The 19,998-nt window shown below is 43.9% G+C and overlaps 1 protein-coding gene across 3 annotated transcripts in view; it reads right to left on the bottom strand.

The window, feature by feature from the left end:
• Positions 1-19,998, bottom strand: part of LOC136004192 (guanine nucleotide-binding protein G(o) subunit alpha) — a 224,010-nt gene that overhangs the window by 47,762 nt on the left and 156,250 nt on the right. For all 3 annotated transcript variants that reach the window (XM_065660471.1, XM_065660470.1, XM_065660472.1), the window contains one exon: positions 7,420-7,580. In XM_065660471.1, the coding sequence (XP_065516543.1) occupies positions 7,420-7,580 (161 nt within the window). The remainder of the gene's footprint in view (positions 1-7,419; positions 7,581-19,998) is intronic.

Raw genomic sequence — 19,998 nt, 5'->3', positions numbered from 1 at the left:
AAATACATCAGGAAACCATGTGCCACTACCACACTCGCCTCCCAGAGTCACAGACAGTGCTAGACCTGATGCCAGGTGTCTCCTGACAGCTTTGCCTGCAGACACACTGTGGAATCATGAGGCTGAGAGCAGTGAGATTGTCCCCACCAGCTCAAACAAGTCAAATCTTTCTGCACTGAATCTGTCATCCACAGCCCTTTGCAAGGCAGGAAGAAATTTCCGTTGGATCTGTCAGTTGGCAATGAGAACAGATCATCCAGGGTTCAAGACTGTGGTTCAGCAGGTTTCCTTGGGGGTGAATGCCCTGTGCTGCATTTATCGGTGGTGCTGGCTGCTCCTCACCTCTAAACATGGGAAAAGAGAAGAGACTGTTCCCAAATTCTGGCAGTGTCCCCTCCTCCAGGTTATGTGAACTACTGTCTGGCTCCTGCCCTTTTGGGTGGGAGCTTTACCAAAAATGGGACAGCTCTGATTGGTATCATGGGTCATTAAATAGCAATTTATTTAGTCAAGATGTCAATATTTTAGTGATCCCCAGGCCAAAGATAACATTACAATGTGACATGTCAATGAAGAATGGCAGAAAAGTAGCAGGTACTGCTACGCCTTTGTCCCCGAGGAATGAACTTCCTACATAACTTCTCTGCTCCTCCTTGCAGTGCAGTCTTTATCTCCTGGGTCTCTTCAGACTGATCTTAGATTTTTTAGGGATACAAGAGGATTGGGAGGGGGAAGGTGACAACACCATACCACCAGTTTTTGCCCACAAGATCCATATCTAATGGTGCTGAGTTTTTAGTGGAACTGGCTGCAGAATTTGCTATTTCAGATGGAAAGAAAGTGAGCAGTTGGAGCTCTGGTTCAGCTGGTGAATGCTTTCCTGGATGTTGCCACGTTGCTGGGTGCTGCCACAAGCTCTGCTTTAAAGGCCAGCTTTGTAGCTTTTCTTCATGGCAGAAGTTAGGTGGAGTGATGGTGTCCTGGGTTCAGCAGTAGCAGTCATTTTTCTCAGTCTTAGTAGCTGGTGCAGCACTGTGGTTTTGACTTTCAGCCTGTGAACAATGCTGATAACACCGATGTTTTTAGTTGTTGCTAAGTAATGTTTACTCTGACCAAGGACTTTCTCAGTCTCATGCTCTGCCAGGGAGGAGGGGAAGCCAGGAGGAAGCAGAGACAGGACACCTGACCCAAATTAGCCAAAGAGGTATTCCATACCACAGCACGTCATGCCCAGTATATAAATTGGGGGCAGTTACCCAGAAGGTCTAGATCACTGCTCGGGTCGGGCTGGGTATCAGTCAGCGAGTGGTGAGCGGTTGTATTCTCTTCCCTTGTTATTTCCCTTATAATTATTATCATTGGTGGTAGCAGTAGTGGTTTTGTGTTATGCCTTAGTTACTGGACTGTTCTTATCTCAACCTGTGGGAGTTACATTCTTTCAATTCTCCTCCCCATCCCTCCGGGAGCGGGGGGAAGAAGAAGGGGGGAGTGAGCGAGCGGCTGTGTGGTTCTGGGTTGTTGGCTGGTCTTAAACCACAACAGATGGTGTCTCAGATAGCTTCACACAGACCGAGAGAGGATATATTCCTTCAGAAACCAGGTGTTCACAAGGGACAGGACCTCCTGTGTTTCCTTCTTCATTTTCTTTAGAGTTTACATGAGCTCCAGCCAGGAAATGTGTTTTTGATCAAACTTTTGGCTGTGTTAGGCAGCCAGTGGCCTTATTTTTCTGTATCTGCTGGTCTGAGCTTTTAGTTTTTAATGAGTATCTAAAGAGGGCATACAGGAAAGCTAGAAATGGGACTTTTTCAGGGGCATGTAGTGACAGGACAAGCAGAATGTCTTTAAACTGAAAGGCAGTAGGTTCAGATTAGATATAAGGAAGAAGTTCTTTACTTATGAGGGTGGTAAGGCACTGGCGCAGGTTGCCCAGAGAAGCTGTGGATGCTCCATCCCTGGATGGGGCTTTGAGCAACAACCTGATTTGGTGGGAGATGTCCCTGTCCATGGCATGGGGTTGGAACTAGATGATCTTTAAGGTCCTTTCCAATCAAAACCATTCTATGATTCTATGATTCATAATCATAAGAAAATAGAATCTATGTACCTGTCAGGAATATTAATGCAAAACCTTGACCTATCATTTTTCTTTCTTTAGTCTGAGAGAGCCAGCAACAATTGCAGCTCATTAAAACAGACCATGTCCTGCAAGTCTTGTGGTCTATTATCATAGAACTGCATGGTCCTGCATGGCTAGGAACAGGGACTGCAGCCAACCCTGAAGACCTTTTTTCTCTTTTAAACGCAGTGTCATGAGAGAAAGAGTGAAGGTAAAAAAAACAAAGACAAACACAAAAGTGACCATTTGGATTGGACCTCTGGAGTTCATCTGGACGATCTCCCTGTTCAAAGCAGGGCCAACTTAAAAGTTAAATTCAGTTTGTAAGTTAGCTCAGGTGGCTCAGTATGAAGTATTTCCAAGGATGGAGATTTTACAGCCTATCTAGGCACCCTGTTCCAATGCTGCCTTGTCAGGGCTCACTCTGGAAGCCGCTCACCACAGCACAACAGCATCTGGCTCTACTTCCTTAACTGTTTTCTCAATGCAAAGTATGTGTTGGCATGTGGGATGCAATAAGTATCAGTAGGGAAGGTGAGACCATCATGCAAAGACAATCCTTTTGCAAGGAAAAAAGATCTGAAAAGTCCCACACAAGACAGGGTGAAAAGGAAGGCACTGTGGTATTTTGTTTTGAGTTTGGTGCTGCTTTTCTACAAGGCACTGTCAGAGGAGTTCTGGAAGATGAAGCAACCAAAGTTTGGGCTTGGTATTTGGCACAGACTTGAGACATCAGGGCTGCAGTTAGTTATAGTAAAGCAGCAGATGCAATTGCATCTCTCTTTCCTCAGCAGTGAGGTTTGTATCCCTCTCTAGAGGCATCTCTCCCTCCCTTCACTCCCTATAGAGAGAGCCACAGGCAACAAGCTTCCCAGCCCTGACACCTCTGATATGTGTGAAGATGGATAGGTTGAATGCAGGCTTAAAATATTTTACATTTTCACGGTAGTTTCACAGTCCTGGCATTATAAAATGACCTTTCAGTGTACTTGGAAGTAGGAGAATAACTTGAGATGGATTCTGGCTTTTTTATGTCTGTGTACTTGCAAACTGTCTCTGCCTACACATCTTGTAGGGCCTGGGCCTGTTTGGATATGCACATGGAAAACCAGTGCTTGTGTGGATGCTGTGTCTGCTCCATTCCTCCCCTTCCTGAAGTTTAGAGTCCACTCAAAGCAGGTCCCCATCCCTGTGTGGTTAATCTCAAACTCGCCTTATGTACTGTGCTCCACTAACCAGGCTAGTTAGGAACTTGAGGTAGGAAGAGACAATTTCAAATCTGAACAAAAGTAGGAGAATAAGAAAACCAGTTGTAAATCTTTATTTTGCTCATTTTGAAAGCAAAATGTGGGTCACAGACATGCTTCCATAGACAGAAACTGGCTAGAGAAGAAAAAGACATCAGCAGTGCCCAGACTCTTTGATGATCAGAGGTAGATTTAGCTCTGTCCTGGATTCGGCTGTAACAGTTATTTTTTAGTAGCTGGTGCAGTGCTGTTTTTTTTACTTTAGTCTGAGAACAGTGCTGATAACACACCAGTTTTTAGTTGTTGCTAAGTAATGCTTACTCTGGTCAAGGACTTTTCAGTCTCTCATGCTCTGCCAGTGAGGAGGGGCATGGGAAGCCAGGAGGAAGCAGAGACAGGACACCTGACCCAAAGTAGCCAAAGGGGTATTCCATACCACAGCATGTCATGTCTGGTATCTAAACTGGGGGGAGTTACCCAGAAGGCCCCGATTGCTGCTCGTGTCAGGTTAGGTATTGGTCGGTGGGTGATAAGCAATTGTATTGTGCATCACTTGGGTTTATTTTGGGTGGTTTTTTTCCATTCCCTTTTTAGTTTTATATTCTCTCCCCTTGTTATTTCCCTTATCATTATTAGTGGTGATAGTAGTAGTAGTAGTAGTTTTGTATGGTACCTTAGTTATTGGACTGTTCTTGTCTCAACCTGTGAGATTTACATTCTTTCGATTCTCCTCCCCATCCCCCTGGGAGTGTGGGGGTGGGAAGAAGGGGGGGAGTGAGGGAATGGCTGTGTGGTTCTGAGTTACTGGCTGGCTTAAACCATGACAAGCTCCTAGGCATGTAGACAAGAAAGGAAGAGGAGATGAAGTAGGAATAAAAACATAATCAAGAGATTAGGAATGTGGAACTCAACCCACCCATAAATTTGCCTCAGGGAATGCTGAAAAAAATGCAGTAACAAAAAAGATGAAACCAGCTACTCTATCCTACTCTCTTCTGTCCTTATGGTTTTACTTTTTGCTGTCCAAGACACAGGAGGCCCATTACAGAACCTCCCCTCAGGCATGTTTTTTCTTTGTGAAAGTGCTGCTTTCCACTGTTCCTTTGCAGTAGCTATGACATCCTTGCTAAGGCCAGGTTGACTTTAGAGCCTAAAAGAAGCAAAGCTTTTCAGGGAAGTCCATGCTGTTAGGCAGGCATGCATGGGACAGTAGAATGCAATGCACTTCTGCCCATCTTTGATAAGAAAGACAGTACTTCTTGTTTAGGCTAATACAAACTATTAAATCTATTTTTCATGGAATTAGTGCTAGACTAGTATGAACTGTGCCACTAGCTCTGGCAGGCTGTTGATTAGCCTGTGACTTGGTCTCCCAGGGGCTGTAACAGAAGGCCTGTTGTTCAAGCCATTAATAAAACCTCAAGGTAAAGCACTGGAAGAGCAATGTGGGACAACAGCAGCACTGACTCGGAGAAGCCCAAGTGGTGATTCCTTAGAAATAGCCAGGCAGTGGAGGGGGGTTCTGAAAAGCAGTCAGCGAGTGGTTTCTGGGGTGAAGGGAAGTGCCTGGACCATTTATGAAGGTCCCACCTATGCTGGCCATGACAGGACTTGGTCACTTGGTGCCTCTGGGCTTTATGACACATGCTGAGCATGATCTCTGACTCCTGCAACAAACTTCCCTCCTGCCAGCAAAATACCAGTCCCTATTGCTTAACACCAAAAGAAGCCTGAAAAGAGTGGTGCTAGTCCAGGTAATCAAACTTTAGGGAACTTCAGATTCAGTTCTTGTCTGGAATTTAGTTTTCTCAGACCAAATTGAAGACACGTTTTGTAGGTGCTAGTATTTTAAATCACATAGCAGTGTCAATAAAGATAAGCCCTTTCCTGGGGGAGAAGGGGAGGAATGACATAGAAAAATGTCCAAAATCTTTCACTCATGCAGAAGAAAAAAACCCTAAAGCACTGAACTGACAAACAGGCTTCTTTTCACTGGAGTCCACTGGGTGTGAATAAGTGCCAACTGAGCTCTCACTCCCATCACCATCTGGTGTGATAGCACTAGGGCCTTGAGGTGCAGCAGGACACATTACACTGCTCTGCCCTGTGACAACATCTCTGCTCCTGGTCACCAAACCATCAGTCTCCTAAATGGCAGCAGGTCCCCAAATGTGAAGGAATTTGTTATCTTCAGCTTCACCATCTGACCTAGCCCAGAGAAAAGAAGTGTTCAGCCATGGTACAACTCACAGCATGGCAAAGGAGAGGCAGAACAGCCCTCCTCTGGCAAGGAGGATCCTGCATCCTCCTCCAGATGAAGGAGATTTTGTTAAAGACACCAAAATTCCTTTACTTGGGCTGCAACCACACACTGATATTGCTGTGAATTGCAGCACAGAGCCTCCTCAGTTGATGTCTAGAAACTGCTTGTGGTTTCAGAGCTCTTGCTGATGACTTGCCAGCAGCTGGTCACACTGGGAGGGCTCTGCTTATTGTTTTCAACTGCTGTCTCACATGGAAGGAAAATCAAAAATACTTTCCTCAATGTAATTGGCTCTAATTGAAGAATTTTCCACAAGGTTGTAATGCAATTAGGACTGGCATTTTATATAATTTATATAATTTATATAATATTTATATGTCTAAAGGTATGTTTATGCCATCAAACCTTTCTTTTGTGGGGGAAAAATTGCTGGCAAGAGAAGGCTGATTTTGCTATTACAATGAAATATAGATTAAACATGAATGTCTACCTAGTAGTGATTAAAAGGCAGCATAATGTCAGGATCAGCACTGAGATGTAGTTGCTTGTGGTGAGAAATGGTTGAGTGGGATGCTGTGACACCAACCAAACAATGGTTTCCCATTTGGTTTTTGGTCAGTGCTGTGTCATCACTTGCCTTCTGCTGTAGCACCGCAAGAGCAGAAACAATCCTGCACTCCCCAACTGCCCTGCCAGCTTGGATGGGAGAAGCTGGTGCAGACTGGGGATGATCAGGTCCATCACACATATCAAACCCATCAACCACGCCGGTGCTTGGGTTCATGTTTTGATAGATATCCAGGGAAACCCTACAAAGTGATGCCAGACAATCAAAACACACAACTCCCAAAGTGCATGAGGCAGCTGGTGAACTTGTTGACATGGGGAAAGCCAAAAGCATGGACATAGCACTCCCCTGTCACCATTGGGGCAGCCTCTATTTCCCTGACTACCAAAAGGTCCAAGGATATAACTGGGGAAAAGATCTCTCTGCTTGCTTGTTCCTTATGCTTATACTTAACCACGTTTTACTGACTACTGCCCAAGACAAAGTACAGGGTGATGAAATTGAAATTATGGGATGAAAAGCTTTAGCCTCCTTGCCTAGGTGGAGGCAAACAGATTGGATGAATTACCATTAGAAATTATAATTCATCCAATTAAAATTAAATTGGGGAGGCACTCAATGTTTCTTCAGAGCCAGAGAAGCTGTTTAAGGGTAGATGCCCTGTCCTTATGACAGAATGAACCAAAGCCATGGATTCAGACAATCACCTTTAGAATCTGGATGTGGTCCCTAATGGCAGAGATGCCACTGACTGTATTATGAGAATAACATGATGCCACTGTAAAAGTAAAAATGTCCCTTACCCCTGGTGGTAGTCCAGCTGCCTACCAGTACAGTGTATGACTATTAGAAAAGCAAACCCAAGAGATGTACTGCTATATACAGCAGGTGATCACACCCTTCTATCAGACAAATGAAGAAGCCACCAGCCACGTCAGCAAGTTGGTCTGCCTTTGCTCACTATATCCAACTTGAGCTGTTTGGAAGTAGTTTGGGAATCTGGCCTTGGTGTCATGGACCTGACCCCAGACTGGCCAGAGGGGACATGAATGTCCTGCCTGATCCTTTCTGCCTTGCAGCAGCCCGTGACACAGCACACATCCCAGTCTGTAAGCAGAACCATGTTCAGATCCACTACTATGAGATCATTAACTTTATTTACAACTTTAACAAGCCCAAATGCAGCTTCTTAATGCCAAAGTCTATGGACAGGGATACTCACTATTGGGCTGAGTCATTAAGTTGATATTCTCGGGATCGGTTGAAGCATTCTTGGATCCCAGAGTCTGCCCAGAGTCTCATCATAGCTGACAGCAGCTCTGGAGAGAAGGGCTCTGTGTCCTCCATCCGACTTACAACATCGCAGACCATCTTGGCATCAGCCTGCAAAGGAAGGAAGAGAAGTCACATAGATGCTTAAGGCAGAACTGGGACACAAAAATTTCAGAAACAGTGCACAAAACCATCAGGGGTAAAGAGGCTGCACTTCACAGGATGGGGCTGTATGATCCAGCAGAAGGGGCAAAAGGAGGATGGAGAAGAAAGCCACAAGGAAAGAGGTTATTTGTGCAATACACCTCACATCAACAAATACTTCTATTCAGCAGCCAAACCAGTTGTCACTGTGGATGTGTGGAGCTTCTTGGGAACAGAAAGAAATTCATCTATGTACAAGGATATTTTAAATTGTTAGCAAAGGGACACATATTGTACAGTGATGCCTGGTTTGACCTTGCTAAAGTAGGGGCTGTTTGTATCAGAAAGGACAGCAGAAAGGCTCCAGAAACAATTTCTTTCAGATGCTGGTTTACTGCTTTTCCTGAATTCTTGTTCTTTGCTCTGAGCCCCTGTCACAGGGGCTAATTCATGTTAACACTGAACACCTTGGCTGGCTGTCATGCTTTGTGACTCAGAGGGAGAGGAATCTCCCATGGTTAAGGAGTATGGCAGTGAGGGTCAGGCCATCTGGCCATTTGCAGATGGAATTGTTTTGGGTAGAAAAATGTGATTCGGTAGAACAGCTATTTCCTGACACAATTTGGGTCCAGAAGATGTCTCAGATTTAGGATGGGAACATGTAGTTAGCCTTGTAACAGCTGAGTTCAGCCCTACTGATGCTTCACTTGTTTGTGAAGCAGTACACCCAAATTCATGCCCCCTCTCTGCTTGCTTTGCAGTAAGTGGATCTCTCATGCCCCCCAGACTGCAGGAGCTTCAGGGATGTTGGCTAATCTGCAGAATTTTTCTTTCATGGCTTTGAAAATATTGGAGTAGTCTCATATTTCTACCAGCTGAAAAAAAGCTCCATTATTCTGCTGTAAATAATGGGAAAAGATGAAACAAGGGGGACAGAAAATCACAAAATGGAATATATAAACCTTTAGAATCAGTTTTAAGTAATGTTAAGTTTGATGGCTTTGTAACAGTAGCGATGGAAAATTACTAAAGTGCATGATACATAGAAAAAAAATAGAGTGCAGCTAGAGAACACACTGAGCATTCTTGTACAAGATAAATTGTTATAGTTGACAGAGTTTTAAGAAAAACAGGCTAGAAGAACAGGACACAGGGATAAGGAGTATCTGGGAATAGCAGGTGTCCAGGATGGGCTACAGTTAAACTAACTGATAAGTAGGAGGATAGGAGGATTATTATGTCTCCTGTGCTAACGAACCAATTAAACTGGTATGAGCATCTACTGCGCGTGCTCCAAAGGCTGCCAGAAGTGATGAAGATTGTTGGAAGAAGTAAACGACCCTCAGAGACCACCACCACAATTCTGTACGCATGCGGGGAACTTTCTGGAAAATGACGTAATGTATGTATGCCCAGGGACTATATAAGGACAGCTTGTGGAGCAACAGAGAGACACACGTTAGGAGGAGCTATCCCCCGTGTCTCCCGGCGCCGCAATAAAGAATACCTGCTTGTCAGCTTGAAAACTTTGTTGGCAAGTTTGTTCCTGGAGTTTTCTCGAAATCAATCTGGCACCCCAGATGGGACCCTCTCTGCTCGGCTGCAGGACCCGCTGAGGACAGGGCTCCCTAGGGCCCTCGGGAATTTTTCCCGGAGGGACCCCTCGACTCATTCGTATCACTGCAGGAGCAGACAAGGACCATCTTCATAAAAGGTATTCTTTTCTTTTGTATGGTCTGTAAGGTGCAGGGGGCATCTTGCATAAAGACTGCATTGGTAATTGGGTTGGTTTGGTAAGCGTGCGCAAGGTTTGGAAGCCTTCCGTAAATCGAGATAGGAAATCTCGTAGGTAAAGGCATATACCCGGCTGCTAGCGTCCGTTTGGTATACACCCACAAGAAGCAGGGGGCATCTTGTGGTTTGGGTCCTACAAGACGCAGGGGGTGTCTTGTGGAAATGGTTTTGGATCTTGTTGGTATTTGATTTATTTTGTGGCTTGTTACATTAAGGATTTTGGTCGTGTGATTTGGTATTGGTGACAGGATGCTATAACTGTGTTATTAACTGTTGTTTGTTTGATAGAATTTTAGTCCCTGTCTCCAGTGTTGTAACTGTGTGCAGTGTGTCTGTGGGATCCCGTGTGTGTGTGTGAATGTGAGACTGATAATGGAAAGTCAGCAGAGTGAAGAGATCTTGAAAAAGAGTCTTTTAGGGTGCATTTTGGCACACTGGAAGGAACTTGGAGGGTCTCCTGGGGGCTCGGTAAATAAGAAAACATTGGTAAAATATTGTAACCGATGGTGGCCTTTGTATATTTTGGAAAATCAGGGAAAATGGCCTGAAAATGGCCTAAAAATGGAACTCTGAACTATAATATATTGTTACAATTAATGTTGTTTTGAGGTGGCAAGGAAAATGGGATGAAGTAATGTATGCAGATATGTTTTTCACTTTAAGAAACCACGTGGAGTGAGGGACTGAATGCAGAATTAATATAGCTCTGCCAGATCCCTTAATTTTCGCTTTGGAAAAGGACAGGGAAAAACTGAAAGTTAAGATGGAGAGATGTTGTTCAGCCTGTGATATTGGGGAAAGATGTTTAAAGTAAAAAAAACAGTAATCAGGAAGGTAGGTTGGAAAAGTATGTGTCACAGGTACCTCTGAGAGGAGCACCCTCTGCACCTGTCCTATCTGATATTGATAAGGAGGAAGAGATTGCTGTCACTGGCAAAAAGCGGCAGATTCATCTTCAGAGTTAAGAAAGGGTTAAAGCAGAAGTGCTGTTGCAGAGGCAGGCATCTGCAGCCCCTGCAGAGCAGGGTGAGCAACTGTGAGATAAAAAAAAAAAAAAACAAAAGGGAAAACCAAGGGGGAAAGGAGGGGAGCTCGAGCAGCTCCTGTGTTTGAGCCTGGGAGGAGGATGTCGGGCAGAGGTGGGGGAGTGGGCTCTTCTTCTGTGGAAGCGGATCGGTGTGCGCGTGCTGTGGGGAGTTTGGACGTTGGAAGTGAGACTGCCCTGGGTGGGGGGGCAGTGCCATGGGGTGGATCCGGTGACTGAATTGCAACTAGACTGACAGGGACCTGGGGAATCTACCTTACCAGATCCACTGGTTAAATTAAAACTAGGGACTAGAGGAAATAAAGTGGAATTTTAGCAATTACAGGAGCAAGTTATTTGGTATTAAATCAGAGAGAAAAGAATTCGCTACAGATGTGGGAGCTACTGGCCACCAGGATAAAAAAAAAAAAAAAAAAAATTGAAGCATTCTTTCTGAAACCTTTAAAGTACAAATTGGGAAAACAAATAGGAATGCATAAATTTTTATGCATGCCAAATTCTCTAAAATCTTTATTAGGGTGAGAAGCAACATTTAAAGAAGGCAAAATGGAATTTAGAGTTAAAAATAATCAATTAATTGCAGTTTTGAGTTTATCTTTAATTCAGCAGAAAAGCAAACAGGAGGACCTCCCTGAAATAGAAGAAAAACTTAATCAGGTATATCTGGGAGTATGGGCATCTGAAGCTCCAGGTAAGGCGAAAAATGCTTTGCCTCTTAAAGTGTAAATAAAAAGGAGGGGGAGCCTTGCTCAATTAGAATAAAACAATATCCCTTAAAATTAGAAGATCAAAGGGAATCAACAATCACTGATAAATTTTAAAATATAGATTATTAATTGAATGTGACTTGGAATATAACACTCCTATCGGGACAGTAAAGGAATATGATGGGAAAAGTTGCAGATTGGTTCAAGATCTCAGGGCAATCAACAAAACAGCAGAGGATATTTGTCCAGTAGTAGCTAATTCGTATGACTTATTGACTAAATTGAAGAATAATCACAAATTGTTTGCCGTCCTGGATTTGAAGGACGCTTTCTTTTGCTTACCATTGGCCAAAGAAAGCCAAAGTTATTTGCTTTTGAATGGGAAAATCCTGACACAGAAAGGGAAACTCAATTAACTTGGACAGTATTACCTAAAGAGTTTAAAACAGTCCAGCAATGTTTGGAAATCAACTAGCATGAGAACTAGAATCATGGAAGCCACCTACTCAGACGGGACTCTGTTACAATATGTGGATGACCTATTAATTGATACAGAAACAAAGGAAGAATGTATCCAGTGGACAGTGGAATTATTCAATTTTCTGGGACTGAATGGTTATTGGGTATCCAAATGAAAGGCCCAACTAATCTAAACCTGAGTTTCCTACCTAGGATATGAAATAGCAGGAGGACAGACAGAACTTGGAGCTGCTAGAAAAGAAGCCATTTGTCAGACTCCATGACCGTCGACCACCAAGGAGCTCCAGGCATTCCTGGGAATGACCGGATGGGTGCAGACTTTGGATCCATGATTATGGTGTTCTGGTAAGACCACTATATGAACTGTTGAAAGGAAACCCTCCCTCTTTAAAACGGACTGATACAGCAGAGGGGCTTTTAAAAATTTAAAAACAGAGCCAATGAGAGCTGCAACTCTGTGACTTCTGGATGTGACTAAATCCTTTAGGCTATATTCCTATGAAGAACAGAGAATAGCTTTGGGGGTCCTTGCTCAGAAACTAGGACCATACAGAAGGGCAGTGGCATATTTTTCAAAAAGTTGGCTGAAGCGAGCAAAGGATGGCCCGGATGCCTAAGGGCTGTGGCGGCGGTTGTCATGAATATTGAAGATGCTCGCAAATTCACCTTGGGACAGAAGATCACTGTGCTAGTGTCCCATGTGGTATCAGCAGTCCTGGAAAAGAAAGGAGCCCACTGGTTATCTCCTTCACGTTTTTTAAAATACCAGGCCACCCTTGTGGAATGGGATGATATAGAACTTGTGGTCACTAATGTTGTGAATCCAGCATCCTTTTTGCAGGAACAACTGACAGAACTACTAACACACAATTGCTTGGCCACCATAGAGACTGTGTATTTGAGCTGACCAGACTTGAAAGAAAAACCTCTGGAAGGTGCTTATTCTTGGTTTACTGAGGTAGTAGCTTCATGAACGAAAGCAGGTGAACGAAAGGCAGGATATGCCGTTACCACCACTTCACAGGTAATAGAAGCTAAACCTTTACCTGCAAACACCTCTGCCCAGAAGGCAGAAATAATAACATTAATGAGATCCCTGGAACTGGCTGAAGATAAAAGGATAAATATTTGGACTGATTCTAAATATGCATTTGGTGTGGTCCATGCACATGGTGCTATCTGGAAAGAGCAAGGACTTTTGAATACACGAGGGAAACAGATTAAACATGCTACAGAAATTCTACAATTACTAGAAGCTGTTCAGCTACCTGAAGAAGTAGCTATTATGTACTGTAAAGGACATCAAGGTGACTCTGATCAGGAAATTGGAAATAATGTGGCCGATTTTGAAGCCAAACGAGCAGCTGAACAATCTAAAATCATGTCCTTAATCCCTGATGGCAAACTAACAATTGAGAAATCTAAACCTAGGTATTCAAAAGAGGATAGAAAACTGATTCAAGATCTAAAAGGACAGGAAAATAAAGAGGGTGGGGTTCAGATACCTGATGGGAGAATTGTAACCCCCTATAACCAACTCTGGAAGTTAGTTCAGGAGGAACATAATAAAACTCATTGTGATAGTAACTCTTTGTATAAACACTTAAACAAATTGTAGGAAGAAATCTATATACTACAGTTCAATTAGTGACAAAACAATGTCAGCTATGTCTTTAGAATAATCCTAAAACTGAAAATAGAAATCAAATTGGGACAATTGTGAGAGGAAGTTATCTGGGACAGCAGTGGCAAACAGATTTTTCTGAATTATCAAGAAAAGGAGGTTATCGATATTTGTTGGTGTTAAAGGATACTTTTTCAGGCTGGCCAGAAGCATTCCCTTGTAGGATAAATAATGCAAGACAAGTGATTAAAATATTATTTAACGAGATCATACCTCATTTTGGAGTACCAAAGGCAATTTCTTCAGACCGAGGTTAACACTTTAGTGCAAAATTGTCACAAGAAATTAGCAAAAAAAATTTGAAATTGATTGGCAACTACGTGTTCCATACAGGCCTCAGGCCAGTGGGCAAGTAGAAAAGATGAACCATCTGATTAAACAGATTAGTAAAATATGTCAGGAAACAAATTTATATTGGTACCAAGCTTTACCACTGGCTCTATTAAGAATTCGAACTAAACCTTGGTCAAAAGAAGAGGTTAGCCCATTTGAGATTTTGTATGGAAGACCATATCAGTCCCAGTTTAAAGGAGAAAGTCTTCAGGAAGTGGGGGAAGGCTATCTCCGACAGTTTCTGATCCATCTGGGAAAACAGTTGGAGGAGATAAATAAGAGAACAGTAGGGACAAGAGCAAGAGGTCTGGGTTATCTGATTCACCCTTTCAGATCTGGAGACTGGGTTTATGTTAAGAATTTTTCTGGAGATCCTCTACAGGAGAAGTGGAGCGGACCGTACCAGAGATTACTGACCACCTTTACAGCAGTGAAAATAAAGGAACAACCTGCTTGAATACATTACTCAAGAATAAAGAAAGCACCAGAGCCAGAGAAGACATGGCAGGTCAAACCTTCAGGACCCTTGCGTATGAAATTGCGTCGGTCACAATTAGGACTCATATGATAACCGGAGCACAAGCTTGGGACCAGAACTTATACCTGAAATTAGTGCAGAATGTCACTAAGGTTTTCAATCGTAGTGACTGTTGGGTGTGTGCACAGTTGCCTAAATCAGGAGAAAGCCTGGATCTCCCATTAATTGGAGTTCCAATTCCTAACACTGTCTCATGGACAAAGGTTAAAATTTGGATGTATTACACCAGGAATCAGGGTAGGAGATAATGCTTGTTTAAATGCTACAGATGTAGGTCACCATTCAAATTGCAATCACACTACTAATATAGATGGTATCGTAGTTCAGTGGTGGCCCATTCCTATAGGGGAAGGATGGTATTGGTTATGTGGAGAAAATGCTTATAAGACTCTAGCCCCTAACTAGAAGGGGGCAAGCACCTTAGGTGCTGTAATACCCAATTTTGCTAAACAGTTTAAGTAAGGGTTTAACCCTATTATTGAACAGCACACTGCATTTCATAGTTTTGTAAGAGGGCTAATTCCATCTTTGGGAATAAGTGAATTATAAATTATAAATGTCTCAGCAACCATAGAGGAAATGGAAAATAAAAACATTGATATAATCCAGGCAGAACGAGAGATAACTAGCCTATCTAAGGTGGTATTACAAAACCGAATGGCACTAGACATGTTATTGACATCACAAGGAGGGGTTTGTTCCATAATCAGTGAAAGCTGTTGCTCCTATATAGACCAAAGTGGCAGAATTGAAACAGATCTGGAGGAAATTTGGAAACAAACTAAGATATTTCATGAAATGGCCATGGATGACACCTCCTGGGGTTTTGAAAAAAAAAAAAATATGGAAAAGGTTAACTTCATGGTTACCTGATCTCTCCTGGTTGAGGCAACTGGTTGCAGGTATATTGGTGTTAATTATTTTAATACTGATTACTTGTGGTATGATACAATGTTCTCTCTGGTGTTGTAAATGCTATGATAAATTATGAAGACTGGAAAAGGAGTGAAATTAAGCACCAAGTAGAAACAGGAAATTATTTCAAAAGACTTTTGATGGTAATGGTAATATATAAAATGTTGCAAGCGAATTTGCAAAAGGACAGAAAAAGGGGGGATTTGAAACAAGGGGGACAGAAAATCACAAAATGGAATATATAAACCTTTAGAATCAGTTTTAAGTAATGTTAAGTTTGATGGCTTTGTAACAGTAGCGATGGAAAATTACTAAAGTGCATGATACATAGAAAAAAAATAGAGTGCAGCTAGAGAACACACTGAGCATTCTTGTACAAGATAAATTGTTATAGTTGACATAGTTTTAAGAAAAACAGGCTAGAAGAACAGGACACAGGGATAAGGAGTATCTGGGAATAGCAGGTGTCCAGGATGGGCTACAGTTAAACTAACTGATAAGTAGGAGGATAGGAGGATTATTATGTCTCCTGTGCTAACGAACCAATTAAACTGGTATGAGCATCTACTGCGCGTGCTCCAAAGGCTGCCAGAAGTGATGAAGATTGTTGGAAGAAGTAAACGACCCTCAGAGACCACCACCACAATTCTGTACGCATGCGGGGAACTTTCTGGAAAATGACGTAATGTATGTATGCCCAGGGACTATATAAGGACAGCTTGTGGAGCAACAGAGAGACACACGTTAGGAGGAGCTATCCCCCGTGTCTCCCGGCGCCGCAATAAAGAATACCTGCTTGTCAGCTTGAAAACTTTGTTGGCAAGTTTGTTCCTGGAGTTTTCTCCGAATCAAAGAGGAGCTCTTATTTGTTCTGATTTGTTCAGCCTGGAGAAGAGAAGACTCTAGGGAGACCTTAGAGCAGCTTCCAGTGAATAAAGGGGCTGACAAGAAACCTGAAGAGGGGCTTTTGAAAAGGGCCTGTAGGGACAGGACAAGGGGGAATGGCTTTAAACTGACAGAAGGGAGATTGAGATTAGACATTAGGAAGAAGTTCTTCCCTGTGAGGGCGGTGAGGCACTGGCACAGGCTCCCCAGAGAAGCTGTAGCTGCCCCATCCCTGGCAGTGTTCAAGGCCAGGTTGAACAGGGCTTGGAGCAACCTGGTCTGGTGGAAGGTGTTGCTGCCCACGGCAAGGGGGTGGAATTAGATGAGCTTTAAGGTCTCTTCTAACTCAAACCATTCTATGATTCTTTATGTGTGCTTACATCAAACCAGTGAAGCCAAACTCCTTGTTTTATTACCTTTTCTCTTGTCTGAGATCAAACCCATTCTTGGACAAATACAGGTGTAAGTCTCCTCCTTACAGGGTGTTTGGTCTAAATCAGCAAATGGTGACCAGAAGCATGAGCCTTGCAAATGGGAGAGCGGGCAGTGCCCATGCTTTGCTGTCACTGTCCCATGGACAAACAACCCCTCTCCATCACAGCAACCTGTCTCATGAGCACAAAGGCACTTGCATCTGGACGTGCAGCTCCTGGGAAGCCTATGTGGGAGCATGTGGGCTCCCATGCCTGTGGGAGCAGCTCCTACATCTTTCCTGGCTAAAACAGGCTCTATCCTGTTCCTCTACCCTTCCAGGTGATGCTGATGCTCCTAGCTGATGCTCGGATTTAGCAGCTATGATGGGAACAGCCCAACTGCTGAATGGGTTGCTCTCCCTGGATACTGTCCAAGCACTGGGGACATGGTTTTGGGGCAAAGCAAGCAGATTATTTCTTAGGTCATGGGTACAATTAGAAGTGGAGGAGCACCAGTGTTGAAGAGCACCACAATAGCCTAATTGCATGGGTGGGAACAATGAGGTGTATGGCATGGCCTGCATGGCCAGGAGCAAAACTCCTCTGCAGCCTCTCTTTATGAAACATTGGAATTGTTGAAAAGTTACAGGGCACCAAATTGGTAGCACTGGAGACTGAAGAAGCACTCAGAGAAAGAACCTCAAGTCCCCTGAACATCTTTATGAGCTGAAGAAGTCTCAGTACTGTATGGAGACACCATCCTATAAAACTTAGTGGAGTAGAGTCTCTATGCTTTGAAGACTTTATGAACATAAAGTCTTTCTTGAAGAATACTTAACTTTTGGTGTCCAGGAATTCTTCCAGCCCTCTGTACAGACTCTGATAATTTTGGAGAAATAGTATTGATGACTTGCACCTCAAAGTCAAGACAAATGAAGAACCTTGAGGAGTTCAGTTAATTTCAAAAGCTTGGTTTCTACCTCAGAGTGCTTCATGAGCTCAGTGAATATTCATAAATCAGCAGTACAGTTTGCCTGCTCTGCTGGAGTTGATATTCTACTCTTTTCATAGACTCTACATAACACACAACCTGCTAATGGCCAGTCCGCTCAGGACTGCGCTCTGGCATGGCCTGTTATTTGTGCATGGGTGGTGCACAAAAAGCATCCATGCCTTCAGTCATGTAGGAAGGAGGTCTTATGTTACCTTGACTACTCAGGAGGGTTATATGCATGAGTCACAGATCTTTCCATCTGTCTGTGATGGAAAAGCACATTTGAAGCTCTCCAGCTGCTATGGGCAGGGTGTGGGCTGCTTCTGAGCTTTGCAGATTTAACTACAGGCTGCTTTCTGCAAAGCATCAGAGGGAACAGCATGGTCATCTCATTTCTGTGCTGGGAAATAGCTGCCTCACCTTTTCCACTACTGAGACTTGTGGAAGTGCCATGATTTAAGACCCAACGTGATAGGGTTTGAGCAGAAGACATAGATAAACAGCAATGACAGGGCAGAATGGGAGTGACCAGGGACAGGCACCTCTGGCTGTGGTTACCAGGTCTGCTTGGGCCAAAAGTGGAGCTGAGATCGTAGAGCAGGGGATTATTTTGGTACATGCTCCTCTGCAGTCACTGGAGGTCCCTTCTTGAGATGGGAGAGTTGCCCTTCTGAGGTGCAGGCACCTGTCTGCAGGGCAGGCTGGGAGTCAGGCTGGAGCAAGGGAACAGCTCACAGGGAATTTATTGCTCCTGCTGAATGGCAATAGAAATATTCCAGGCTTAAGTTTTATTTTGCAGAGTGAACCATTGAACTCTCAGTTTAACAGACCCAGAAAAAGTGAGGTATTTTTAAAAACACTCCTCCCCCCTGCCAAGGATGAAGCCCCTCTGTTAAGGAGCATCCAGGAGTTCAGGCATTTGTTAGATGATTTAACGAGCAATTAAGATTCAAGAAGAGAAGATCCTCCTTTCTTTTCTCACTCTCCAGGCTGCATCTCAAGCTGGGAATGACATTAAAATCTCCAGCCTCCCCGGGCTCAGCAGGTAGATTTTAAAATACTGCCTGATTGACTTTTCCCTTCCCACCTCCCCCAAGTCTGGTGCTCCTGCTTTTCCTGCCACGCTCTGCCTCTGTACTCAAGCCAGCAATTAAAGCAAAACAAACCAGACCAAGCAGCCCCCCAACCCTGCCTTGCAGCTCCCATCTGGCAGGGTTGTTATTAATGACTATCACGGTGGTATTTAAGCTACCTTGGGAGATAAAAATTGGCAGCGCTCTGCCCCTGGGATTGCTGGAAGGAGGCATGGAATGGTGCAGAGCTGCTTCTTCCATTGCTGCCTCTACCTTTCCCCAGATTCTCTGTCTCCTGTTCCCTCAGTACAAGCTGGATGGGAGTTGGGCTAATCTTCTTAAGGCTGGTTCTTATCTGGTAGGAGCATCCCAGACCATCCCTGCAGCTTTCCCATGTGTCCTGCTGCCACTTCCCAATGGCTTGCATTTTCCATAGCAGGACAAACCCTAACCTTCAGCTGATTCATAGAATCATAGAATGGTTTGGATTGGAAAGGACTTTAATATCATCTAGTTCCAACCCCTGACATGGGCAGGGACACCTTCCACTAGACCAGGTTGCTCTAAGCCCCGTCCAACCTGGCCTTGAGCACTACCAGGGATGGAGCAGCCACAGTTTCTCCAGGCAACCTGTTCCAGTGCCTCACCACACTCACAGTAAAGAACTTCTTCCTTATATCTAACCTGAACTTCCCCTGTTTAAGTTTGAACCCATTACCCCTTGTCCTATTGCTACAGTCCCTGATGAAGAGTCCCTCTCCTGCATCCTTATAGCACCCCTTCAGATCCTGGAAGGCTGCTATGAGTTATCCATGCAGCCTTCTCTTCTCCAGGCTGAACAGCCCCCACTTTCTCAGTCTGCCTTTGTATGGGAGGTGCTCCAGCCCCTTTATCATCCTCGTGGCCCTTCTCTGGACTTGTTTCAACAGCTCCATGTCCTTTTTATGTTGAGGACACCAGAACTGCACACAGTACTCCAAGTGAGGTCTCACAAGAGCAGAGCAGAGGGGCAGGATCACTTCCTTCAACCTGCTGGTCATGCTTCTTTTGATGCAGCACAGAATTGTCTTTGGGTTGTTTGTTACCAGGAGTCAGAATTTTTCAGCTCGGTGTCACTCCTGAATGCTTAATCAGTCCACATACACCAGGAGAATTGGAGCTGGCTGGGCTGAGCTTGGCTTTGGGAAACAGCTAAGCTTGGAAGCCCTGGGATGGTAAATTATTTAGTCAATAAATGGGCTAAAAAAAAAGGGCTCTGCAGGGCCAGGGCAGGGTAGGGGTTTGTAAGGCAGTATAATCTAAAGGCAGATGTGAACAAGAAGCTTGTAAGCTTAGCCGGAAGTTAGCATGGCTTCTTTCTAACCTGGGGCTGTGTCTGCCTTTGCACCAGACACATGGTATAAATCCAGTTCATAAGGGGATCTGTTTCCTCACTAACCTGGGCATAACCACAATTTTTTAATTGTCTCCCACATGTCACTGTTATCAAGCACACAGGCTGTGCTCAATAAGCAAACTTGTGAC

The sequence above is a fragment of the Lathamus discolor genome, chromosome W (genome assembly GCF_037157495.1).
Source record: "Lathamus discolor isolate bLatDis1 chromosome W, bLatDis1.hap1, whole genome shotgun sequence".
Classification (NCBI taxonomy): domain Eukaryota; kingdom Metazoa; phylum Chordata; class Aves; order Psittaciformes; family Psittacidae; genus Lathamus; species Lathamus discolor.
Note: the sequence above shows the minus strand (reverse complement) of the source record. Positions and strands in the feature narration are given on the sequence as shown.